Source organism: Euprymna scolopes, chromosome 41 (genome assembly GCF_053919585.1).
Source record: "Euprymna scolopes isolate OS-2025 chromosome 41, ASM5391958v1, whole genome shotgun sequence".
NCBI classification, from domain to species: Eukaryota; Metazoa; Mollusca; class Cephalopoda; order Sepiida; family Sepiolidae; genus Euprymna; species Euprymna scolopes.
Window position 1 is genome coordinate 68,830,393 of NC_136522.1, and position 27,533 is coordinate 68,857,925.

General features: G+C 34.1%; 2 protein-coding genes and 1 pseudogene across 21 annotated transcripts in view; all 3 read left to right on the forward strand.

The window, feature by feature from the left end:
- Window positions 1–18,144: 18,144 nt before the first annotated feature.
- On the forward strand, window positions 18,145–18,279 carry LOC145266832 (U2 spliceosomal RNA; annotated as a pseudogene).
- A 2,596-nt stretch (window positions 18,280–20,875) lies between these two features.
- LOC145266600 (splicing regulator ARVCF-like) overlaps window positions 20,876–27,533 on the forward strand; it is a 494,180-nt gene continuing 487,522 nt past the window's right edge. For 12 of the 20 annotated variants that reach the window (XR_013864759.1, XR_013864755.1, XR_013864758.1 and 9 more), the window contains exon 1: window positions 20,876–20,996. The gene's annotated coding sequence lies outside the window, so the exon portion shown is untranslated. The remainder of the gene's footprint in view (window positions 20,997–27,533) is intronic. The other 8 variants (XM_080122482.1, XM_080122485.1, XR_013864764.1 and 5 more) reach the window with 5 other exon arrangements.
- Window positions 27,271–27,533, forward strand: part of LOC145266693 (uncharacterized) — an 85,406-nt gene continuing 85,143 nt past the window's right edge. Inside the window, exon 1 of the mRNA XM_080122619.1 lies at window positions 27,271–27,489. Within this exon, the coding sequence (XP_079978745.1) occupies window positions 27,271–27,489 (219 nt within the window). The remainder of the gene's footprint in view (window positions 27,490–27,533) is intronic.

Consider the following 27,533-nt stretch of genomic DNA (forward strand, 5'->3'; position numbering starts at 1 on the left):
CAACAAACGATTCCTTTATTTAAATTAAATGGATGGTGGCAGTTGAAGTTTAGGTACAGTCCAGTGAAAGTTGGCTTTCGATATACAGATGACATGTACGAGTTATCAGTTCATTTAAGAACGATAATTTGTTATGTGAACTGTGTAGATCGGCAGATCGCGTTCACATGGTTTGAACATCTTCTTTGTGGGGCCAGAGCATAAATGTGTCATCTACAACTACATTAATGCCTTTAATGGTGTTGATCCTAATGCCATTTCCTCAAAATATTCCAGTACTGGGGACAATGGTGATCCCATCGCCAGACCTGCTTTCTGCTAATATATATCAGATCCCATCACAAAGGGTTCCCTTTGAAATTCCGTGCAGATTCCCGAGTTTGACAGAAAGATTCCCAAGTCTGACAAGATACATACACCTGAAGAAGGTCATAGGTTACATCAACCGAAAAACTGTGAAAATAACTTTTATTTTGTACACATTTTTCAATTTTAATATTATATCATATCTCCTAGATAGGGTATTAGGAGGGTAAAGTAGTTAAACCTAAGGATTCCAACCATTCCTTTTAATTGAGATCTTTTAATTCTTTTGCTGTGTGGAACGATAAAATTGTCGCCCTAAAGAAAACAACACTTGTTTATTTTAAAACTTTTATGGAAAAAAAAAATCAATTCAGGTAATTTGATTATGTAGCAGAGCTGACATCTATTCAATGTATCTGCCTTCAGCCTCAAGCACCACCTTGACACGGGTCTGGAGCTGGGAGTATGTCTTTTCCACAATCGCTGGCGAGAGCCCGGTTTTCATCAAACAGACATGGAATCATGTATATATTTTTTTTTTTTTTTTTTTACAAAGGCATCAACACATTATCAAGGCCCAGAGGCCACTCAAGGATAAGGGTTAAAGAGTGTACAGTAGAAGTTGGTCAATATAGTAATCATTAGTAATGAAAATTTGGTAAATTTGTTAACTTATATGGAACGGCTCATCAAGAACTTATTTACTTTAGACTTGAACACAACCATATTGTAGTCAGCCGGAAAGCAGGAAAACGGAAGACAATTCCACAGGCGTGCAGTTCTAAGAAAGAAGCTTTGTTCATGGAATCTACGTTTAGGTTTAGGCACAGATAAATAGTGGGGGGAATTATTGATAGTGTTTACAGCTAGACGAGTGTTTCTTGTGAAAGTTTGGCGAGGGGGGACCATAGATTGAAGCTCAGTTGAACACTTTCCATGAAAATAACGATACATCAGAGACAAACTCGCAACATCTCTTCTGTGAGATAGAGGTTGCAAGGAGGAGAAAAGGACATCTCCTACGAGGCTACGAAGTCTATTTTGAACTCTATCAAGGCAGGACAAGTCCTTTCTAGCAGCTCCTGCCCAGATGTGGCAACAGTATTCCATCCTTGGACGTACCTGGCTCTTATATAGATAGAGAATAGCATCAGCAGTGAGATATCTACTGGATCGATAGAAAGATCCCACCATTTTTCCAGCGGCCTTGGCAACAGATTTGATATACGTGTTCCATTTAAGATCAGGATGGTTTTGTTGTTGTTCCTTCTTATGAAACGGATTTTTAATTTAATTATAATTTGATTTTTAAATTTTAAATTATCAATCACATTACTTAATATATATATATATATATATATATATATATATATATATATATAATTATTTTTATTTTTTTTTATTATATATATGTACCTCTAGATTTTTGAAAAATAAAAAAGAAATAAAAATAATTTTTTATTTTCGTTTTTTTTTCTCTCGTGTGTTTCTGTGTTTCTCGTCTATTCGTAACTTTGATAAAATTTTGTCTTTTATTAAAAAATATTTGAAAATCCGTAAATTTTTTTTAACAAATTATTTTTATTGTTTTTTTTTTTTGTTATTTTTGTGGTTATCTTTACGATTAGTGTTTCCAATTCACTTCCAGTTGTTTCTTCGTTTTTAGTCGAATTTTTTTCCGGCACAGGATGGAGGGATCAATTCAGGTAACTTGATTATGTAGTAGAGCTGACATCTATTCAATGTAGTTGCCTTCGGCCTCAAGCACCACCGCAATACAGGTCTAGAACTGGGAACATGCCTTTTCCACAAGCGCTGTCAGGAGCTGGCTTTGATATTGTGGGAGGTCATGTTCTTTCTTGCCTTATGACCAAACGAAGTGGATTCAGGTCGGGGGGGGGGGAAAAGCGGGGACAAGTGAGAGAAGAATAGTAAGTTGTAGTACTTCTTTTGAAACCAAACCTGAGTCTCTTTGGACTTGTGGGTGGCTGCGGAGTCCTATTGCCACACCATGAACCAGGGGATCACCACACTCTTCAGCACATCCAGGAACGCTTTGATGTTGACTTTCAAGCGGACTTCTTAGAACTGCACGCCTGTGGAACTCTGTTCCGTCTGCCTGCTTCCCTCCGGACTACAGCTGGGATGTCTTCAAGTCCAATGTTAACAAATTCCTAATGAACCGCCCCCTTAATTAAACACTTCATCAAATCTCCACACTAACGTAATGTACTTGCAATAACCCTTATCCCTGAGTGGCTTCCGGGCCTTGATAAGTGGTGATCGCTGTGTAAAAAAAAAAAATTAAAAAAAGATGTGAGGTGTCATGACATGGCCCTCACTTGAGACCACACCAAAGACCATAACTGTGTCTGGAAACTTTGTCTCCATCAGTCCGAGCACATCTTTGTTATTAGTGGCAATCTAGCAATACATTTTGAGGGTGCTGGCAATGGTCCTGTTGTCAAAACTCGGATCGATAGAGAGCAGGAGTTGTACAGCGGCGCATTTCCAATCTCACTCGTTGAACTTTTTGTCACTTTCAGACATGATAGAAGGCTCCTATCGCTCTTGGGATTTGTACACAATTGGCAAACTAGTAGATAGTCTGTAACAAAAAAAGGACACCGGTTTTCATTAAACAGAAATGGAATCATATTGTCTTTTCTAAGGAAACAATTTTATCGTTCCACCTTGTATTAGTTTAATTCTATTTTGTATACATTTTTCAATTTTAATATTATATCCTATACCCTAGATATGGTATTAGGAGGGTAAAGTAGTTAAACCTAAGGATTCCAACCATTCCTTATAATTGAAATCTTTTAATTCTTTTGCTGGTTGAGGTACTTTTCTTTGTACGTTTTCCAATCGCTAATATCATATCACAATTCTCATGCCTAGTTGCAGGTGTCCAGGATTGCGTACAATATTCTAGATGAGATATTAATAGAGTGTTCGATATTCTTTGTTTGGCTTCTAATTTTAATATAATATTCCAGTTCTCATGTCTAGCTACAGGTGAGGACAATATCCGATGCATTCGTTTAAGAAATTACACAAAAGCTGTTATTCAGAATACGAAAACATAGGAATTCATTTATCGATATTCGTTATACTCAATGTACTTATTAGTGATGGGACGATTTCAATATGTTTCTAGATTCCAATACAATTATCGATTCTGTTAAAAATTCTGGATTCCGATACTAGTATCGATTCTGTTATAAATTCCCAACTCTTATGCAATTATTTATTCTGTTTTAAATTCCCGATTCTAATACAATTACAAACTTTGTTCTAAATTCTCGATTCCGGTAAAATTACCGATTCTGCTCTAAATTCCCAATTCCAAGACAATTATCGATTCTGTTTTAAATTCCCAATTCCAAGACAATTATCGATTCTGTTCTAAATTCCCCATTCTGGTACGATTACTAATTCCATTCTAAATTCTGGTTTCTGATATCATTACCGATTATGTTCTAAATTTCCGATTCTGATACAATTATCGATTCTGTTCAATATTCTCAGTTCAAATTCAATTACTGATTCTTTTCTAAATTCCTGATTCCGATACAATAATGAATTCTGATTTAGTGGATCTTTCGATTTGTTCTTGAATATTTTAATTGATAAGAAAATGGTGAAGCTGCTAAAAATTTATTTCGTTTTTAAACAAAGCCAATTTGCAATAGTCCGTTGTAAGTTGATTAAATGTTAGAATTTTTCGTAAACAATTGGACACAATCAACTAAACATTTTTAGTTAAACTTTTTTTAAATGAAAAAAATGAAAAAATGTAAAGAAGAAAACTATTTCATTATTATTTCTTTTTGAAAAATTACAAAGTATATATCTCTTCTTCTTCTATCTATATAAATAAAATGAACTCATTTTTTCCCGTCTGATTTTGACATTAATAGGATTAAAAATCAAGATATTTCATGCAAATATAATATGCACAAACGGCAGAACAATATCTGAGGTGTGTTATAGGCTTATTATTTCTCAAATTCCTCGATAATCTTAGATTTCTATACTTTTTCTGCTGAGAAGTCACGGCCAAAATCGGTTAAGATCAATGGAAGTGGTAAAATATTTTCTCTCTAATAAATTCCTCCTCCCCCTGCCACCACTTAACACCGTTTGGGATCGTTCACAAGGAACAGTTGAGAAGAGAACACCGGTTTGGCTTCGTAGTTCTTTCATGTGAAGCTATTTAAAATCACTAAACTAAGCTGCAGTGCTCTGTGGCGTAGTGGTTAGCGTGTTGGACAATTCACATTATATTTTCACGTTCGCGCCGACCTACCGTAGTCGTTTTTTTTTTTTTTTTTTTTTTCCTAAACAACTGGAATGGACTTTTCTTGGTGGCCGAACTGTTAACGTTGCAGATGTATTTTTTTGTTTTTTTTCACACTTTATTTTCCTACTTTTACTCATGACTCCGGGTTTGATCCTTCCTACTTACCTACCATAACATTTTTTAAAACTCCCCCCCCCCCCGTCCCGGAAACAAACACTCGGGCAACGCCGGGTACCCCCGCTAGTCTATAATATAAAGCTGAATGTGTGTGTGTGTGTGTGTGTGTGTGTGTGTGTGTGTGTGTGTGGTCACGAATAGGCTCCTATATGGTTGACTATTATAGAAAACTGATTACATATAATGATAGAAGATGTATCGAGACACAGGAATGGGTATGTTTGATCTGGCAGAACGGTGGTCCATTAAAATTGTGCGATCTGCGTTCATACCTGATCCACAAAGTATAGGAATAAAAAATTTTAAAATAAAAAAAAACCGTTTACAAGTGTTTTTGATATAGATGTACATAAGAATACTTTGATAAGTATGTTTTAACGTAAATAGGGATGGTATAATAAAATTGTGGGGTTTGCATTCACGCCTCGCCTCCATAGAATGGAAATAGGCACAAACTTTAATAAAGACTTTTCATATCTATCTGCGTAAGTATACTTTGATAATTATGTTTCAGTTTGAAGAAATATGGTATAATAAAATTATGGGGTGTTCGTTCGCGCCTGACCTCCATAGAATGGAAATATTTCACAAAGTTTAACAAGGTTTTTTAATATAGATCCACAGAATATTGTGATAAGTGTTTCAGTGTGAACAGGTATGGTATAATAAATTATGGGGTTTATCTATTTTATTTTTACTTTCATCATATTTTCTTTGGTTTTGATACCCCCAAATTCGAAGCTATCTCTTTACAACCCTTCCTTTTCATAACCTATCATACTTTCATAAATCAGAGTCCATTTTCTGTAGACTGTTTTCAAACCCAGTGAACGACGTGTACTTTTGCTAGTATATATATATATATATATATATATATATATATATAAAGCTTCCTTCAGTCTTGACAGACTATGGATGCCCACTGTAAGGGTGCCTGCATGTGAAATTCTTGTGGCAAGAGTTGCACAATATCCAACCTCACCTCTCCTGAGTCGACATTGTTGAATACCAGTGGCAAGTGAAGATTCAGAACGACTGGAAACAAATGCCAAAATAAACAGAAAGCACATACAGTGCCTAGAATTCTCAAATGGTCCCCCATCTGGTACTAGCCAGGCTCACCATTGCTTAACTTCGGTGATCTGACGGGAACCAGTGTGTCAACATAATTATGCCGTGATTATATATATATATATATATATATATATATATATATATATATATATATATATATATATATATATATATATATATATATATAATTTTAATTTGAATCGCCACTTTAACACTTTCATTTGCCTCATCCGTTACTTTTTTAAAAAAACGTTTTATATAAAGAAAATTGGAACTTCACTTCTCCATGATCTGATGTTTTTTTCTGGAAGCTGTAATTTACCCTGGACATATATAATTCTGTTTTCTTATGGATCACCAATGGATTTTCAATGGATTCATTTTGGATTTATCGTGTTCTGGATGTTACCGTCTTTCTCATTGGATTTTTACCACATCCTTTTTTTCTATTTTCCCCGTTTCTTGCTTTCTTAATCTTATTGAATCTCTATAAACTGTCACTAACTGTTAAATAACTTTTTTCACAAGAATTGCATTTTTCAAAACTCCATGGAATAAGGGTTTTCTTGTTTATTTGTACTCGGATAATTAAAATTTTGTATACCTTCCTTACAGGTTTATAACGTTTTTTTTGTTTGTTTTTTTTTTTTTTTAATTCATTCAAATTTTCGATATCAAGAGTTTTAACAAAAACCAAGACTTCAAAGAATGGATTGATAGCAACAAATGGTGTATTTCATCGTTAAAACAATATACGAATGCTCAATTATGAAATATGATGATTTTGTAGTTTACAGTTTAAGTTATCTCTTTTTGGCTTTAAATTTATTGGTATATGAACGATTACTGAAGTATATAAACTCAGTAAATTCAGAATACTACAAATAAGACTATATATATACATATACACTGATGTTTAAGTTCTTGCTGGACATCCTTCTTCTCCCCCATCTCATCATTATTTTTTCTTTCGTTCTGTTTGTTTTTCTGCCATATTGTCTATTTCTTACTTTTTATTTCTTTTAATTCTTTTTTTTTTTCTTTTTCAACTTGTTGGACTTTTTTTTTTTTTTTTTTACTTCTGCGCTTTTTTTTTTTATTTTTATTTTTTTCTGTTCACGTTTCCATATTGCCATTTTTTTTTTTTTGACTTCTGTGCTTTTTTTTAATTTTAATTTTTTTTTGTTCACGTTTCCATATTGCCATTTTTTTTTTTTTACTTCTGTGCTTTTTTTTTAATTTTAATTTTTTTTTGTCCACGTTTCCATATTGCCATTTTTTTTTTTACTTCTGTGCTTTTTTTTTTAATTTTAATTTTTTTTTGTTCACGTTTCCATATTGCCATTTTTTTTTTTTTTTTTTCCCCACTCCTTTCCGGAATTTTTATATCCGGGGCCTCGAAAATCAACAGAGATTAAACCGTTCCTGTAATGATCCAGTCCCTGTTGATTTTGCGGTGGGAGTTTAGTTATGTGCAGTTCTAGGAGGTCCACCCTCCCATTTGCCATCTCTCTTTGAGAAGGAGTTTATTGCTAACCGTCTGAGGCGCCCTCACCGAGGAATGTCGAGGGGGCTGCCCGGGCACTTTTTGCAGGTCAGAGTGCCCTTTCCTCTGGAGCGCTGACTTCTCAATTCCGCTTGCCGATCCTGGTGTCTAAGATCTTGCAGTGGGAGAGAATTAAATACTTCTACTCTTTCTTGTTGGACTTTCTTCTTCTCCATTCTTCTTTTTTTTTTTTTTTATTTTGTCGCCCACCTTCTCCTCCTTTCGTTAGATTCTTTTTGCTTGAGCTCCAACCAAACAAAAGCTCACCATTTAATTCGTAACCAGTTGAAAAACAGGATAATCCACTCCATTCCTTTTGCTGCCCAACAAAGTATCATTATACCCCCCCCCATTCATACTTTATTTTTTATTATTCTTATTTAATTAGTTCTTTTATTTATTTACCTATAATATACTTAAGTAAATTAAGTTGAAAATCGAAAAAAATGAAAAAGAAATAAAGAAAATTGAAAAAAAAAAAAAACGAAAAAGAAGAAAACGAAAAAGAAAAAAAATGAAAGAAAAGAAAAAAGAATAAAAGAAAAAAAATTTTGCATGTTAAAATATCTTCAATTAAACAACTGTTCGTCTAAGGGAGATAACTTGTTTTTTTACATAGGGGTCACGATTTATTAAGGCCTGGAGGCCATTCGAGGATGAAGGTTATTGAGTGTACATATCTCTACTCTTTTTTGTTGGACATTCTTTTCTTCCTTCTTCTTCTCCATTTTCAAAAGAAAAAAAATTTTGCATGTGAAGATATTTTCAATTAAACAACTGTTCGCCCAAGGGAGATAACTCTTTTTTTTTTACATAGGTGTCACCATTAATCAAGACCCAGAGGCCATTCGAGGATACAGGTTACTGAGTGTACAGTAGTCAATGGGAAAATATCGTAGTAATCGTTAGTTGTGGAAATTTAGTAAATTGGATTACTTAAGGGGACGGTTCATCAAGAATTTGTTTATGTTGGACTTGAAGACAACCAAATTGTAGTCAGATGGAAAACAGGCAAACGAAAGCGAGTTCCACAGGCGTGCAGTTCTAAGAAAGAAGCTTTGTTCATGGAATCTATGTTTTGATTTAAGCACAGATAAAGAGTGGGGAGAATTATTGACAGGGGTTTCAGCTATGAAAGTTTTGCGATGGGTGGGATCATAGATTGGAGCTCAGTCGAGCACTTATAATGGAAATAACGATAAAGCAGAGACAGGCTCACAACGTCTCTTCTGTGGGAAAGAGATTGCAGGGAAGAGAAAAGGACATCCACCACTAAACTACGAAGTCTATTTTGAACTCTGTCAAGGCAGGATAAGCTGCTTCTTGCAGCTCCTGCCCAGATGTGGCAGCAGTACTCCATCCTTAGATGTACTTGGTTTTTATACATGTAGAGAATTGCATCAGCCGTGAGATAACTACTGGAGTGGTAGAACGATCCCACAATTTTTCCAGCGACCTTGGCAACAGATTTGATGTATGTGTTCCATTTTAGATCAGGAGTAAAGGTCAAGTCCAGAAGCTTGTCAAAACATGAGGCCTCTCCAAGACGAGAGTCATTCATTTCAATTGATGCCAGATGGGGATCAGAGCGTTGATGATGTAAAGATATAAGCTTGGTTTTAGATGCATTAAAAGCAACCAGCCACTTTTTTCCCCATTGTACCAAGTACTCAAGATCAGAGGAGAGAGAATCAGAGAGAATTCGGTCATTTACAGCTTGTATGTGCTACCAAAGATAGTAGTGTCATCAGCATAAATGTCTATGAATGATCTAAGGATGTGTTTTGGGAGATCATTGATGTAGATCAGGAAGAGAATTGGCCCCAGAATGGAATCTTGACGGACTCTAGCATTAATACTGTGAGCTTCCGATTTCTGCCCATCAACCACTACCACTCTTATGAACCTATCAGAGAGAAATGATTTAATAATTGAAAAGATTTCCATCCATACCATAGATGGAAATCTTGTGAAGTAGGCCTTTATGCCATACCCTATCAAAGGCCTTTGATATGTCCAGAGCAATTGCCCTAGAAAGGAAGCCTTTGTCGAGAGATTCACTAATCCTATGAGATATAACTGTAAGCACATCTGCTGAAGATCTAGCAGAACGGAAACCATATTGCATGTCACTAAGAAGGCTATTTCTGCTGAGGTGGTTGACTACTTCTCTATTTAATATGGATTCTAGCAGCTTACTCATGATACACAGGAGACTTATGGTATGTATTGAGAGGGAGATGACCGATCACCTGAATTCTTAAATACAGGGCATACTGATGAGGTTTTCCAGGGTGTTGGGAAGCAATTCTCCTTAAGACAACGCTTAAACAGCTTTGTAAGTATGGGAGCTATTTCTGGTTGAAGCTTTTTCAATACTATAATTGGAATGCCGTCAGGGCCAGTTGCTTTACTGGAATCAATGTTCTTTATTGGCTTGGTAACATCACGCACAGATATGTGTATGTCGCATAGCGTGTTTTCTGTTTCAAGGGGAAATTCGATGGGTTGATGGCCTTAGTCATATAGGGTAGAATGAGCTGCAAAGTTCTTGACAAACAACTAAAACCTTTTCCAGATAGGTAGAAGAGTAACTTATCTTGCCTTTGGTAACATTTATTTGTTATATATTTGTTTTTTGACAATTTTTTTTTTCGAATCTATATAGTAATACAAACCCAAAATTTCTATTCTAAACTACAAAAAATTGATATGATATTTTGAATTAATCAGAAGGGACTTTTCTTTGCAGTACACCGGCAAACCGGAAAACGGAAGTTGAACAGAAGCTGTTTTAGTTTTAAAAATATATATATATATATATATAATCCGTATAGCGATGTCTGAAAACGTCTAAAATAATCCACGTCTATCCACTCTCTATTAACCAACCTCACCACGAGGATTAAATTAGACTGCGTATAAAAAGGGAGAGGGGGAGGGGGCAACTCGTCCGTCGATTCATTGGGACAGACATGAGAAAGAAAAGCTTTTTGTTTGAACAGGAGACATTTTTTTTTTTTTGTCTTTAAGAAAAAGAAGAAAAGACGTGAGACAAAAGTCAGTAAAGTTCTCACCCCAAAATGGAATTAAAAACTTCTGGTAATTTGCTAAGAAACACATGAGGATTAAAAAGAATTTCGTCCTTTTTTCTTTTTTCTATTGATGGGAACCCGGTTACCAACTTTCTCTGGAATTATTTCTATTCGGTTAAAAAAAAAAAAAAAAAAAAAATACTTGGTCGTATCCGAGATGCGTCCAATCAATGCAAGCATTGGCAATCTTGACAATTGTAGGTTCTGTGTCGAAACACAGACAACATGGACTCCAAAATGTCATATGACTTAGGAACACGTTAAATGCGGCCCTGGCAAAAAAAAAAAAGTGAAACGAAATACGTTTAAATGTTGTATACTAGGGGAGTATATATTATGTACGTGTGTCAAAACCTGTACATCATCTAGTGCTATAAAATGTTCTTCTAATGAATGTGTGTATGCAGAGAGTATATACGTTTGTATATACGTGTCAGTCGTGTGTTGGTCTAGTTTTTCTACTGTTCGCTGAATGGATGCGTGTATAACGCTTACCTCAGTGTTGAGATATTAACAAATACAGTTCAACAACGGACATGTAACGTTTACAACAGGAAGAGAAAAATAAGAGTCCCTGTCGTTCTATATCGACCAATGGGAGAAACGTACCTGATTCATCTTTGGTCTTGTTTGATGAAAACCTGCAAAGAAGATTTGTCCGAACGAATCAGCAAAAAATCTCGAGTTGTCTTTTCAGCAACTTTATTACCGATGTTTCCCCATTGGAAAGCTATAACGATGGTCCTAGACTATCGCCATTTCTGGTCCCCTCTACTGGGGGCCATGACGATCTCAACACCGTCTCTGTCCCTCCTCGACTCCGACTCGATCTGCTCTTGACTAACAAAATGATACGTGTTTTCAAGCTCTACCCTAAGTTTTTTCTTGTTTTTTTTTTTTTTACACAGGCGTCACCACATTATCAAGGCCAAGAGGTCACTCAAGGATAAGGGTTAAAGAGTGTACAGTAGAAATTGGACAATATAGTAATCATTAGTAATGAAAATTCGGTAAATTTGTTAACTTATATGGAACGGCTCATCAAGAACTTGTTTACGTTAGACTTGAACACAACCATATTGTAGTCAGCCGGAAAGCAGGAAAACGGAAGACAATTCCACACGCGTGCAGTTCTAAGAAAGAAGCTTTGTTCATGGAATCTACGTTTAGGTTTAGGCGCAGATAAAGAGTGTGGGGAATTATTGACAGTGTTTTCGGCTAGACGAGTGTTTCTTGTGAAAGTTTGGCGAGGGGGGGACCATAGACTGAAGCTCAGTCGAACACTTTGCCATGAAAATAACGATACATCAGAGACAAACTTGCAACATCTCTTCTGTGAGATAGAGGTTGCAGGGAAGAGAAAAGGACATCTCCTACGAGGCCATGAAGTCTATTTTGAACTCTATCAAGGCAGGACAAGTCCTTTCTAGCAGTCCACATCAGTTTAAGTGAGCTCTGTGTAAGACTACATCAGACGCTAGAGATCAAGCTCTTTTTAAATTATTGTTTGTGCTCTGGCGTTCTTTTCTATTAAAACATCTTAAAGTAAATGATTTTATCTGTAAATGTTTATTTCGTTATGATAACATTCTATTTGTTTTTTTTACATATATTATGACGATCACAATCATCGTCGATTAGCACATCTTTCGGCGTTGCCCGGCCATTATCTATCTCATTATAAATGTGACTTGCTACAATTTTGACTTCTTTGTTTTTTTTTTTTTGTTTTTACTTCTTTTTTTCCTTTCTTTTTTTTTTTAACTGAAATGCGACATTTTTTTCGACTTTTTCAAAACTTTTTCTTTTAGTGGTTTAATTAAGAGATTCGTTCATTTGTTTAATACGAGAATTTGAATTTCAATGTTGATTTATCATTTCTGCGTCTTGCTTCAATGTCGACTCGAGGATTGCATAACAAATAAATAAAAGCAATGAAAACATTACAAAAAGAAACGAAAGTCTTTGTCGTTGTGTTTAAGCTTGTGTAGCGACCGATGTTTACACTTCGGTGTCCAAAATCAAAATGCGTAAACACGTTTGTGCGCACATCGTTTGCGCATACACTGTCCCGAATAAAAACAAATAAATTATATTTCGGACCAATCAAAGAACTTTCTGAATTAATTCGAAATGGTCTTTCTGGAAGCTATATTGATCCCTTAAAATACCGGATTTTCCTTCAATAATAAAATACTTGAGCTGAAATCCATGGACCAACGTGCTCGGCGCCCCTCCGCTGGGCTGCGAGCCTACTGGCATGTCAACTCACGCATATACACACTTGCAAAGTGCGACACACACACACACACACACACACACACACACACACACACTGAATGTTTTAAGCCTTTATTGTCGTCTGCTCACTTATAAACAACTCATTCATCGAATTATTATTAGCATTTATCACTGAACTTTCTTTCTAATATGAAAAACAAAGAACATTTACTGTTATTTACAACCTGTAATGAAATATAATCTATATGTTAATACCGTAAAACCTTTAACGCACCTACGTACGTGTGTCACGGTTTCCAGATTAAAAATTATTCGATCGGGATATCCTATTTATTAAAACGGGGGGATAGAAGGTGATAACATACTATAAACACTAAATTAGTACATAGATATGCTAATTTAATGTTCGTAAAATGTTATTAGTTTCTGTCCTCATTTTTAATAAGTAGGATCTCCCGATCACTGAAGATGCAACGTAAAACAAATAAATAAATAAATAAATAAATAAATAAGTGAAACTAAAATATACCTTCTTGGTCTTCTGGCTAAGATCCGAGGGTAGTATCTGTTCTATCTAATGATGATATAATGATATCGCGAGGTTCTCGTTCGTGCCGGGTGTCCATGTAATGGAAATATGTCACAGACTCCTATAAGGATATTAGAGATAAACCGTAATAACAAGGTATATTCTGACACTACATTAACCAGATTACTTACATAAATACTTTTTATAGTTCTAATAAATAAATATATATAAATAATACAATAATATAGCGGGGTCTCCATTTATGCTGAACGTCCACAGAATGTCCAGCAGTTACATATCACATATGAAAGATGCTGCCGTGGAATTTCCATAAATCCCGCTATTTTGTGTAATTGAGCGGAGAAATTTTGATTACAATTTTCTGACCCGTGTAACGCTCAACACTTGAACTATCGATTTTTACGTCGATATCTCACCAATTTCACGAAGACTCTAAAATATTTACGAATATTCTGTTTTTTTTTTTTTTTTTTTTTTTTTACTGTAAACCTTCCATTTAAAACGTATATATATATATATATATATATATATATATATATATATATATATATATATATATATATATATATATATATATATATATATATATATATATATATATATTTTTTTTTTTGTGAATATATGTCTTCTGAACTCATGATTTTTTTTTTTTTTTTCTATTTACTAGGTAGGGAAAATATGGACGAATAAAGATAGGGGGACTTGTTTTGTAAAGCCGATGTATCATATTTTTTTGTTTTTGGTGAATTTTTAAGTAAAGGAAGGGGCTCAAAATGTTTATTCATTTTGAGCATCGGCATTCATTTTGCACATACCTACTATTTGCCGCACGACAATGCCTCTCGTTTTCTCACATTTAATTTTAAAACTTAAAAACCCTTTTCACTGAAAAATCTATATGATTAGAAAACTCTGTGGACCGTCCGGGCGTCCTTCCTTGCTTGCTTGAATTTTATCTTCGACGATCAGGCGATTTCATCGTTAAAAAAAAAAGAAAAGCGATGGGAGGTTACTTTACTTATTTATTTATTTTTTTATTCATGCATGTTTTTTTTTAGTCACCACTTATCAAGGCCTGGAGGCCACTCGGGGATAAGGGTTATTGCGTGTACAGTAGTCATGGGATAATATCGTAGTAATCGTTAGTAATGGAGATTTTATGAATTGGATTACTTAAGGGAACGGTTTATCAGGAATTTGTTTACGTTGGACTTGAAGACAACCAAATTGTAGTCAAATGGAAAACAGACAAACGGAAGAGAGTTCCACAGGCGAGCAGTTCTAAGAAAGAAGCTTTGTTCATGGAATCTACGTTTTGATTTTGGCACAGATAAAGAGTGGGAAAAATTATTGACAGTGGTTTCAGCTGGACGGATGTTTTTAGTCGCGTGCAAGCGACTCTATAAGTCACTCTGTCGGTCGGCCGGTCGGCCGGTTGGTCGGTCTGTCCGTAACACTATTGTGCATGGCCTTTTTGGTTAAGATCAAAGGTTTGTTATGTTAATAGATGCTCTTCTTAGCTTTTAAAGCTTTTCTTGGCCTTTTAACCAAGATCAAAGTGTAAGCATCTATTCTTACTACATGCTGTACTTACTGTGATATAAAGTGGGGGATCACTTTTCTGTATTAATTTAATGTAAAATTATCACCCTCTTTACAATCAGTCAGTCTCAAAGCCATTCAAGTCATTCTCCAAATCATTCAAGTTGTTTTTTAAGCATTCAAGTCATTCTTAAGGTCATTCAATTCATCCTTAAGTTCATTAAAGTCATTCTAAGTCATTTACTTTTTATTTATTTAAGTCATTTCAGCCTACTTTTCGGTCATTTTAGTTTATCCTTAAGAATTTCATGTCAATCCTACATTCACGCATTCATTCATTACACGAGAGCACGCGACTAATGGCTATCAGCTTTGTTCGTGAAAGATTGGCGAAGGGGGACCAGAGAATGGAGCTCAAACGAGCACTTGCCATGGAAATAACGGGAAAACAAAGATAGGCTCGCAACGTCTCTTCTGTGGGAGAGAGGTTGTATATATGTATGTATTATATACGGCATAATCACGTTGACACACCGATTCTCGTCAGATCACTGAAGTTAAGCAACGTTGAGCCTAGCTAGTACTAGATGGGTGACCATTTGGGAATTCTGAGCGCTATATGTGCTTTCTGCTTATTACGGCATTGTTTCCAATCGTCCTGAACCTCCACTTACCACTGGTATTCAACAATGTCAATTCAGAAGAGGTGATGTTGGAGATTGTGCAACTCTTGCCACAAAAATTTCACACGCATTACGTTGTCGTATCATAAAGGATTGTTACGTTGTCATATCATAAAGGATTGAGTGTTTGACTATCTTATCAGAGTTAATGTCGTTGTATGTGTGATATGCATTTTCAACATACCTTCTGCCATTTTGTGAGTCCATCTGGAACATCTCGTCTGGGAGGGAGACTGATACCTGTTTTTGGGGACAAAGATTTATTTCACTTCAAGACAAGAAATTAGTTATATAGTTTTTTATTCACCTTCCAGATCGATCGCAGAAGAATGGAAAGTGAATTTGGCCTGTGTGGTTTCTTCTTCTAAGTCTTATTTCTACCACGTCAGCGTTCACCCCCCTCCCAGCGAAAGGGAGGAGACAACGGCGAAGCCGTCCGCTCTCTTCCAATTCCCAACCAAATCTCCCCGATTCAGCTAACCTGATCACATGACTCACACGCAATCCGATCAGCTGATCTTGACTTCCGGTCAACATGTCTACACTATAACTCCCCCTCCTCACCCTCTCTCTCTCTCTCTCTCTCTCTTGATCCATCCCCACCTTACCGTGAGTATCCACAGTCTGTCAAGACTGAAGGAAGCCTTTTTTATGTGTGTGTGTGTGTATATATATATATATATATATATATATATATATATATATATATATATATATATGTATATATATATATATATATATATGTATATATATATATATGTATGTATATATATATGTATGTATGTATATATATATGTATGTATATATATATATATGTATGTATATATATATATATGTATGTAGAAAACTTCAAGATATGGTAGAATTGAATTTATAATATTTTATTCAAAACAAGGAAAACGAAAAACACGCAGAAACATGACGATGTGATGTGACCGCCGCATACATAAAAGAAAAGGAACAATGTTACGCTCCCTCGCGTATGAATACAGTAAACAGGCTGGAACGTTCGAGAAAGCCTATATATAAAGATTTACCCGCCAAAATCAAACCAGTTATTCTTCTTCAATTTCAACACGTGTTGGAAGGAACTCTGTCTGCGGGAGACGTAAAAACACTCCATGACGATTTTACGCGCGACGCAGATGAACTTCAATACACGGTGTGGAAATTTACCACCTATCGCGAGGACTCAGACCTCGTTTTGAATATTTTTATTTCAAACTACTGTGCTTACCACACACACACACACACACACACACACACACACACACACACACACACACACGCGCGCGCGCGCATATTATGTTATATGATCTATTGACAGTTTCTCTAAAAAATAGCCACATGAACTCGTGCGGCACTCTTATCATAAAAAAAAAATCAGTAATTTTAAGCTTCGTGTCATACTCACAAAACCCTCGCGTCAGTAATCCTTCATTATGAACATTCAACACAAGAAAACACTTAGGTTGGAACAATTTAATTAATATTCCTAACACGTAAATGTTGTTTATTTTATATTGATACAGTGATTTCTTTGTCGAGTGCCGTTTTTTTTCCGGAATTTATTTGTTTTATTTTTTATTTTTTTTATTTCGGTGGCTCTTTCTATGAATTGACGCGCCAGTTAAATTTATCTTTAAGGGTCCCGCTAATATACTCTACAAATTGGCGACTTCCGACCATAGATTGTTACGTTGTTACTAGGAATTACTTAACACTCAAGATCGGGACTACATTGATTCTTCGCCGATTTGATCTACTGCCGCCATCTTTGTTCAACATAATGTCTGAACACTTAACAGCTACCCTGCAAAAAATTACATCCCCACAAATGGAAGCTTTGCTCGCATTTCTCGAACGGTCAGATTTTTTTTTTTTTTGTTCTCAATGTTCCATTTTTACCTAGTTATTCATTTTTTGCCATTTTTATCGATGCCATTTTTTCCGGTACTATTTTTACCGGTGCCATTTTTACCAAGCACAATACAGAAACACGTGTAAAATATTATAGTATACGCAAATTTTGTAAAATATTACAGTATACGCATAAAGAAATTATGAATGACTGTGGTGAACAGGTTATGGTTTTTGCACGAGATCATTCAAAAGGAATAATTATTGGAGAGAAGAAAGAAAAGAAAACTAAGAAAAAAATTCTAAAAATTAAAAAAAAAAAAAAAAACATTAAAAAAAAAGACTAATAGATTTAGGGGTTTACTATTAGACCTTTTTCCCCACCCTGCCATTCAGCGATTCCAATTATTTGAAAAATTGGCGAATAAAAAATAAAATAAAATAAATGAAATAAAATAGAAAAAAAATGCATTCTATTTATTTATTTATTTGATTTATGTTAAAATATCGCGACATTTTCTAAAGTCTGTAGTCTGTCTTGTATTTAAATTGCGGAGCAATCAATCGTGAAATCGTGAAATTACATGCTTTATGTAAAATGAAAATATTTAACTAGTTACGACATGACAATTGAATAGATAACATTAGCTGAAATTGATATAAAAAATTAAATAGATAATAATATTAATATTAAGATAATAATAATAGTTTTTTTTTTAAATTAAAATTCACTTTTGCTGCGTTTCATTTTTGTGCTTACTCTGAATTCTTGGCCTTTTGGTCAAGATCAAAGTGTAGTATCTGTTCTTCAGATGCTGCACTTCCATTTCTTGTTCTCTTTCGGTGGAGGATCAGTCCTTCACGACTAAGACAATTTTTTTATTTTTGTACCTTTTCTCCACGTTAAAAAACGACCCTGGTGTCTAACTCTGTCCCGTGGAGAGGCATAGTAAATAGGTACTCTGAAGAAGCTTTTTTTTTTTTGTTTAAATTAGATTGAATTCTAAATTCTCGTCTGAGCTCCAATCTATGATCTTTGCCAAACTTTCACAAAAAAAAGAAAAACAAAAAAAAACAAAAACATTCGTCTTCTACAACCACTGCCAACAGCTTCCCCCAACCTCTATCTGTACCCAAAATCTAAACGATCGGTATAAAAATTATAACATAAATACCTGAATTTCAAATAATTCCATCTTTTATCTCCATATATAGATTTTATTTTTGTGTAACGAAATTAAAAACTCCAATTTTCAATGGTACTTTGGAAGAAACTACGGTAGCCTTTACATGAATAAATAAGTCCTGTAAATTTCCATGTATTTTTAACGTTTGTTTTGACAATTAAGTGAAGAATCAACTTTATAAGGATTTAATTCTTTTTTAATAAGCGATGCATATTTGTTGCCTACATAACCCCCGAAGTTAAGTTATGATGAGTCTGGTCAGTATCAGATGGGTGACCATTTTGGGAATGCTAGGCGCCGTATGTGTTGGAGACAACTCCTGCATCTAGTATCACACTGAGTCGTTTTTACCCTGTCTTGCCATCTGGACGAAAGAGTGTGGTAGATGTAAGCCCCCCCCCCTCTCACCACCACCACACACACTTTAAACTAAAAGTCAAGCGCAAGTCACAGCAAAAAAGGAAAAGTGGGAGATAACAACTGTTTGTAGGCCTTTATGGTCTACCATAGGTGAGGAAATATCCCGTAACGACAAATTGCCAAAAAAAAATTATCGTAATTTTAGCAAAATGCGCAAGTATTTATCGATTTTTTTTCTTTTTTGGTATCGATTCTTCAAAGCATTTCCTATTTAATGGCATATTAGTAATATTTGGTTCACTAATAGAAAATTATTAATTTATTTTTCAAAGTAGTGTTTTTCGTAACAATAATGAAATATATATATATATATATATATATATATATATATATATATATAATTATTAACATATTCAACGAATTTCACATTTTACACAATGGATAAAAATTAAACACATTCAAAATTTAGATTTTCAACCTTAAAATCTGATACGTGCGCAGTTGTTGTTTTTTTTTTTTTACACAGTGATCACCACTTATCAAGGCCCGGAAGCCACTCAGGGATAAGGGTTATTGCAAGTACATTACGTTAGTGTGGAGATTTGATGAAGTGTTTACTTAAGGGGGCGGTTGATTAGGAATTTGTTAACATTGGACTTGAAGACATCCAAGTTGTAGTCTGGTGGGAAGCAGGCAGACGGAACAGAGTTCCACAGGCGTGCAGTTCTAAAAAAGAAGCTTTGTTCATGGAATCCGCGTTTTGATTTAAGCACAGATATAGAGTGGGGGAAATTTTTCACAGTGGATTCAGGATTTTTTTTTTCGTTTATCTACAATCTTCATCCTTCCCACAATAAATATATTTTATTCAGTTTCGGCTGATTATTTTAAGCATATTTGTAACTGCAAATAAAGAAGGGCGTTTTGTAGGCATATAATATATATATATATATATATATATATATATATATATATATATATATATATAAATCCCCGAAACAGTGTTTCATGGTAAACAACTGATGATCCTTTGAAAAAAAAAAAAAAAAATTGGTATTATAGTAAATTCGAGAGAGTTGATGCAGTGATTTATGGTGATTAAATGACTTACTGACTAGATGGTTTTTTAACGAATGATAAAAAGTAATTTTTTGTATAGTTTTAAAGGTTAAAAACTTCAAAGACTATATATATATATATATATATATATATATATAGATTATGAAATATATATCGATTATGAAAAGAAAGTACACCGTTATAAAGTTCATTCTTCACTTAATAATCGGTGAAAATTTCGTATTGATTGGATAATTATCTGATTTTTGGTAGATTTGTAAAGGGAAACTCCACCAAAAATACTTAATCCTTCCTTTCATTTTGGTTGTGCCTTTCATTATCGAAAAACAAAGAAAAAATTTGAAATGAAAGCCGGTTGTCTGCCCTTGATTCCTTCATGGACGCTGCCCCCCCCCAACGTATTGACACGAAATAAAATTTTATTTTCTTCAATAAAACAAAAAACAAAACAAAACAAAACAAAAAACCCTACTTGATCAAATTATATGATTTTGGGAATCTTCGTTCCGTGATTCGTGCGTACATCACGCAGACTCTCCTGTATTTTCTTTACCTTTTATTGCCGCAATAAGTGCCAATCTAAATAAGCACCCAATATTGTAACCTTCAAGTCCTATCTAAACAAGTTCTTGTTGAGCAGCCCCCTTAATCCAAATTCTACCCAATCTACGGCAGTAATGATTACTAAACTACTACTTTACATTCATTAATCCTTATCCTCGAGTAGCCTTCGGGTCTTGGTAAGTCGTGACTCCCTTGTAAATAAATAAATAAATAAATAAATAAACAAGAACCCTCCAATAAAGTTTGATCTGAAAAGATTGGTTTTAGCAGTGGGCGTGCACTTGGTTGTTAGAAGAGCCGAGTTGTTTCTTTTCCTCCCTCGTCAAAACGTCAGTCGACTTTTTTTTTTTTTTGTTTTTCTATTAGCAAGTGGAAGTAATACCATTGTTACCCGACTTGGTTGAGGACATACATACCCCAGGGTAAGTGGATCTCTTTCTCATCTACCGTCGCTAAAAAGTACCTGGAGTGATCCAGGGTAGATTTACGGGTATGGAATTCTATTCTTTTTTTTTTCCTACTTCCATTAAATAAAAATTAAAAACTCTGTTCTTACATCAGAAACGTAAAAGTGAAAACGTGGATTAAAACTAAGCAACAGTTTTTCGTTGTGGTGGCCACAAAGTGGGTGACCAGTTTGCAATGTTTTGTTTATTCTAAATTGATCCCTCTTACATTTTTGCCTGTAAAGTGCTATTTAAAAGTTAGTGTTGTCAAGTGATCCCTCACTTATTTTCTCTTTAAGTCGTTTGGAGATATTTTCGTCTGATTTAAAAATCAGGTGTTTCTTGTTTTACTTATTGGAAGGTCCGTTTTATTATTATTATTATTATCATTATCTACGTTCGTTCGGGCACCTTGCTTGCCCCCCCCCTTTTTACAGGTAAAGTTGATTGCGCACGCGCGTTTTTCTTTTTTAAACACATTTTGTTTTTATGTTAACAAAATTATTATTATTATTATTATTTTTTTTTTTTTTACGATTAAAAATACGGTTTTTATGTATTTTTGGTCCCGCGCTATTTTTAGTTTTTCTAGTTAAATACAAGTTTCACGATATCTTATATATATATATATATATATATATATATATATATTCTTAAATTGTTAGGTGGAAGCACAGAATAGTTACAAAATACCCTCCCCATGTTAAGAATGGCTTTTCAAAATAATAACGCTATTATTTTAGCACGGTACCAGAAATGCACAAGTACCACAATTTTTTGGTGCTAGTGCATTGCATTACTGATCCGCGCTATTTTTTAAATCGTATTTCCAAGTTTAATTAAAGTTTTTTTTTTCTTTATTCAATTGTAAAGTTGAAGTATAGAACAGGTACAAAACACCCTCCCCATGTTAAGAATGGCTTTTTAAATAATAACGTTATTATTTACATCCGGATGCGGATCGGATCACTCTCTGCACCAGTGCCGATTTTTTCCCCCATAAAATTTTAGGGCCATTAAAAAATATTAGTTTTATTTATTTATTTTATTACTTTATACAACCGTTGCTAACTTTATAAAATGTTTGGGCTTTTTCTTTCTTTCACAAGAGACAACAATAAAAAAAATAAAATAAAAAAAAAGGATGAAAAAATAAACATACATCAAATGTTACCAAAGTCAAGATAAGTTACTCTTCTATCGACCTGTATATCTGTCTGTCTGTGTTTTAACTTATTTTAAAGCGTTTATTTACTGCGAAACAAAAGTAGTGTCAAATCTGAGTTCAAACGAAAATATGCCAGTCTTGTTACAGTCACTCTGTACTTTTCTCCGATTTAAACCCAAGGGTCTGTGTCATGTACGTTATCTAATAAAAACCAAGACTGATAACACATTTAATTTTCGATTTTTGAACGATTATCGAGAGTCGACATAATTGTAACGAGACCGCCGTTTTTTTTTGTTTTTTTTTTTAAATTCTTACTCGACAATATTTTTGTTTTGAAGCCAATTAAATGCTTCGTCGCGTAAAAACAAAACAAAAAAACTTATCCAGGTAGGTAGAATAACTTATGCACTTATGGTACCGTGCCGAAATAACATTATTTTGAAAGCCCTTCTTAACATGAGGAAGGGAGGGTGTTTTGTAACTATTCTGTACTCCCACCTAACAATTTAATAAAATAAAAGATATCGTGAAATTTGAATTTAACTTGAAAATACAATTTTAAAAAGTAGCACGGTAACATTAGTGCATAAAGCACCATCTTGCCTTTGTTAGTAACATTTAGTTAGCGGCTTTATGGTCAAGATCACAGTGTAGTATCTGTTCTGATACTGCACGTGTGCACGTGACGTACATTATCAGAACAGATACTACACTGTGAGTGCAACTGCAGCAGCAGCAGTCAGCACGTCACCTTTTGTAGTGGGGGAGGGGAGGGGTCCTTCCTTCATGACTTGGGTATTTTTTTTTTAATTTTTTTTTTAATTCCTATCCAGAGTGCTCCTTCTCCTATAGATAGATTTTCCCCACATTAAAAACCGACCTTGTGTCTAACTCTGCCCTCGTGAAGAGGCAAGTAAATAAGAACATTTGTTATATATTGATTTTTTTACCCCCCCTTTTTTTTGTTGTTGGTTATTGTGAAAATGCCATGTTTCAGTGGTAGCCATTTTAAAGCTAAAATCTTCAATATAACCGAAAATTTTAATTTGGGTTCACAAATGTGAAGTTATATCTCGCTAACTGAGAAAGTTTTTTTTTTTTTTTTTAAAGTTTTCTAAACATTTTTTGTACTCATGCAGAGAGTGATCCGTGCTGAAATAATAACGTTATTTAAAAAGCCATTCTTAATATGCGGAGGGGAGGGTGTTTTGTATCTATTCTGTACTTTAACCTTACAATGGAATAAAAAAAACATGTAAAACTTTAATTAAACGTGGAAATACGATTTAAAAAATAGCGCAGAGATCAGTAAGTGATTACTGCATTAGCACCCATTTTTTTTTTCAAACTTAATACTGTTTTTTTTTTTTTTTTTTATTAAATCATTAATCTAAATTTAGTAATTATCCCCCCCATTACAATTTTTCTCAAACTTCAAGTTTTAACCTACCTTGCATACTTTTCTACGAAGTTTTATTTTTACCTGTGAACTTTTTTTTTTAACAAATATAGTTCTTGTTCAATGTACTTCATTTTTTTTTTTTTTTTTTAAATCTTTTCATAAATTTATTTAAATGTTTTCTCATGCATAATTACCGTTAAAAAGATTAAACATTTTTTTAACAAAAGTAAAGGAATTATTGAGGAGGGGGGGGGGGGTCTCCGTGTAGTAAAGTGCGCTAGTATGGCCGCACCTGCGCTGAAAAACAAATCACTCTCTGCCCTACAAAACGGCTCTATATAATTAGAGTGCCTGTTGCCTTACGAATTCTTTTAAAATCTAGAAAGAAAAAAAAAGAAGAAAAAAAAAAAAGCCTTATTAAATTTACAGTAAAACGGTAATGTCTTTCTTTCCCCAATCAAATTTGTCAATTGTAATTATTTTTTGTTTGACAATGTCGGGTTAAATTAAAAAAAAAAAAAAAAAAAAAAGAACGCGTACCTGTTGTCTTTTCTTGCCCATGTACTTGCAAGAATATATTTTATTTGTGACATGACATTTTTTTGTTCACTTCCTTTGTTTTTTACGTTTACTAAATAAATCAAACGTATTTTAGATTTTTATAAAAACTGTTTTACTTTTTGTTACTTTTAATTTCGAATAATATCTGAACAAAGTTATTCGCGCACTTCAAGTTTTGAATATCGTTACTAACGCCGTTTCTAGAATCGCCTTCGTCTCCAAACCGGTTTATCCTACGTGTTTTGGGGCCGTTAAAGATTGGATATTTTATTTAAAATCTATCGCAGATTAGTAGTGGGCACTTGTGCATTTGTTACCGCGCTGAAATAACGTTATTTAGAAAGCCATTCTTAACATGGAGAGAGTGTTTTGTAACTATTCTGTACTTTCACCTAACAATTTAATAAACAAAAATATCGTAAAAATTTAATTTAATTTGAAAATACTATTTAAAAATGGGGCTGTAACAACGTAGATACACTGAAAGCACCTTAATAGTTTGTAAGATATTTGAATTTACCCCCCCCCTTCCCCCACCATCAAAAAAAAAAAAAAAAAAAAAAAATCACTCGATTGGAGATGGGAGGGAGTCTATAAAATTACCTTTAATAATCGCCATTTTGAATTATTCATATTATATTCACAACGTTTCGGCCGATGTAACCTCTGATCTTCAGTTGCATCTTTTTAAACTTGTGAAACCTTCTCTGCTAACTTTGAAATGTGGATATATAAATGGAGTGACTGATGGATGGACTTGTTGCAACGTGCCCCCCCCCCCGCCATAAAATTATCGTTGATAACGTAACTTTCATATTAGTAAGAACATTTTTTTTTAAGTTTATTTAATGATTTTACATGAGGGATCACTTTTCAATTATAACGTTCTATTAAATTGATACCCCACTTTGCGGCCAAGTACAACTGAACAACTCTCCTTACGTGTCAAATGTTCGTGGTGGTGTTAAAATTTTTAAGGAAAAACGAAAAAAAAAAAAAAAAAAAAAAAAAAAAAAAAAAAAATTGTAATAATTCAAACTGAAATAATTTATTAAATAAAATTTATAAGGAAAAACGACCGCAAAGTGAGGTATCAATTTAATAGAACGTTACAATTTAAAAGTGATCATTAAATGAACTTAATTTTTTTTCCCTGCTAATATGAAAGTTAAATCTGTTATCGACGATAATCCGCAGAAAAAAAAAATAAGAAAAATGTGAAAAGGAATTAATTTTACTGAGGGGGGGGGGTCGTTCAGGTCCACCAATGATGCCTATGCACTTATTGTACCGCGCTATATTTTTTTTAAATTGTATTTCCAAGTTTTACGATAATCTTTTTTTTTTTTTTAAAGTTTTTTTTTTGTTAGGTGAACGTACAAAACGGCCAACCCTCCCCATGTTAAGACTAGCTTTCTAAACGTTATTTCAGTACGGTACAATAATTGCATAAGTAATGATAAAATTACGTAAAACTTGCGGAGAATGCTGTTTTGCGGTTGTTGTAAAAATGGCAGGGAAATTTAAATTTCGTTGTTTTAATCTTTATTATTATTATTGTGCCCCCCCCCACAACAGAGCATTCTCCGCAAGTTTTACCTTTAGTATTTTGAGAATAGTAGCTCGAATAATGTAATTATCTTGAATTCCGAAACTCGATGTCAACTATTTTGTTTAAAATTGAGAACTTCGTGTTTTTTTTGTTTTTGTTTTTTATATATATGATTTACGAGTTAAATTTAAGTTTTTACGACACTTATAGTTTATCGCCGAAAATAGACGCCATTTTTTTTAGCACCTGTTGTTAAAATCAGAGGGAGAAATCAGTATTTTAAACTATGACTGAAGTAGGAAATAAAAAAAAAATGACAAAATTGTTTTAAAATATTTTCTTACGCAGACCTTTCAATAAATGCAATTATATTTTTGATACAATTTTATACAATATTTTGGTTTTCAAATGGCGCTTTTCGCCCAGTTTAAATAATTATGAATGTCATTTTCATTTTTTGCTTTTAATTTTTTATTTTCTGTTTTTAATAATAAAAAAAATATATACACGATTCAAGAAAAGCTTTCCCGTTTTCATTAATTAAATCGAAACATTTACAATTAAACAATTACGGATATATATATTCTCTTTCACTTTATTTATTTACTTTTTTTTTTTTTGGCTTTTTCCGGAAGTAATTGATATCTAGTTTTTTTTTGTTTGTTTATATATATATATATATTTGTTATTTCCTATTTAGGTTATAGTTTAAAATACTGATTTCTCCCTCTGATTCTAATCGACAGGTGCTCGAAATAAAATGGCGTCTCCATTTTCGGCGATAAACTGTAGAAGTACCGTTTTTACGATATATTTTGTTTATCAAATTGTTAGGTGAATGTACGAAATAGTTAAAAAGCCCCCCCCCCCCATTTTAAAAATGGGCGTTATTCAAATGTAGGACCGTAGGCTCAACGAAAGAGAGTTAAATGGCTAAAGGAAAGGCTAAAGTGAAAGAAACACATATTGGCAACAATGAACACCTTCCTTCTACTCCATGATAGTTTCTGGTTCAAAAGCAAGAGTACTCGGGGTTCATTCCCTCGGAACAGGGTTATTTATTTTTGTACACAGGAGTCACCACTCGTCAAGGCCCGGGTGCCACTCGATAAGGGTTAACGGGTATACATTAATCAATGTGATTATAGCGTAGTAAACATAAGTAGCGGGAATTTTGTAAATTGGATTACTTAGGGATGGTTCATCAAGAACTTGTTTACATTGGACTTGAAGACAATCAGATTGTAGTCATTTGGAAAGCAGGCAATCGGAAGAGAGTTCCACGGGCGTGCAGGTCTAAGAAAAAAGCTTTGGTCATTGAATCTGCATTTAGGTTTAGGCACAGATAAAGAGTGTGGGAAATTATTGATAGTGGTTTTAGCTAGACGAGTGTTTCTCGTGAAAGTTTGGCGAGGGGTGGGAGGGACATAGATTGGAGCTCAGCTGAGCATTTGCCATGTTGAAAAGCTGTTAGTTCTTCAGAGCTCTGGGAATAGTAGTTCATCATCACCGGTGATCTATCAGTCACTCCCTCGTCCCGACATGTCATATCAGGTTACGGATCATGTGTCGGTGTGGACTCACTTTGAGCAGTGGCGTCAGTGATCGGTGGGTCAGGATGGGGAGCATGAACAGGAACGGGAGCACGAACTGTTACCGGATCAGCAGCTGGCGGAATGATTGGTTATCGAAATCCAATGAGTATTGCCTGCACAGATTCGGCGAATCTGAGATTCGCATCTTGTTCATGGCGCCATATTCAACGAGAATCGCTCGATTGGAGGTAAGTGGTTCTGTAAAATTGCACGACAAAAGGGAGTTTGATGG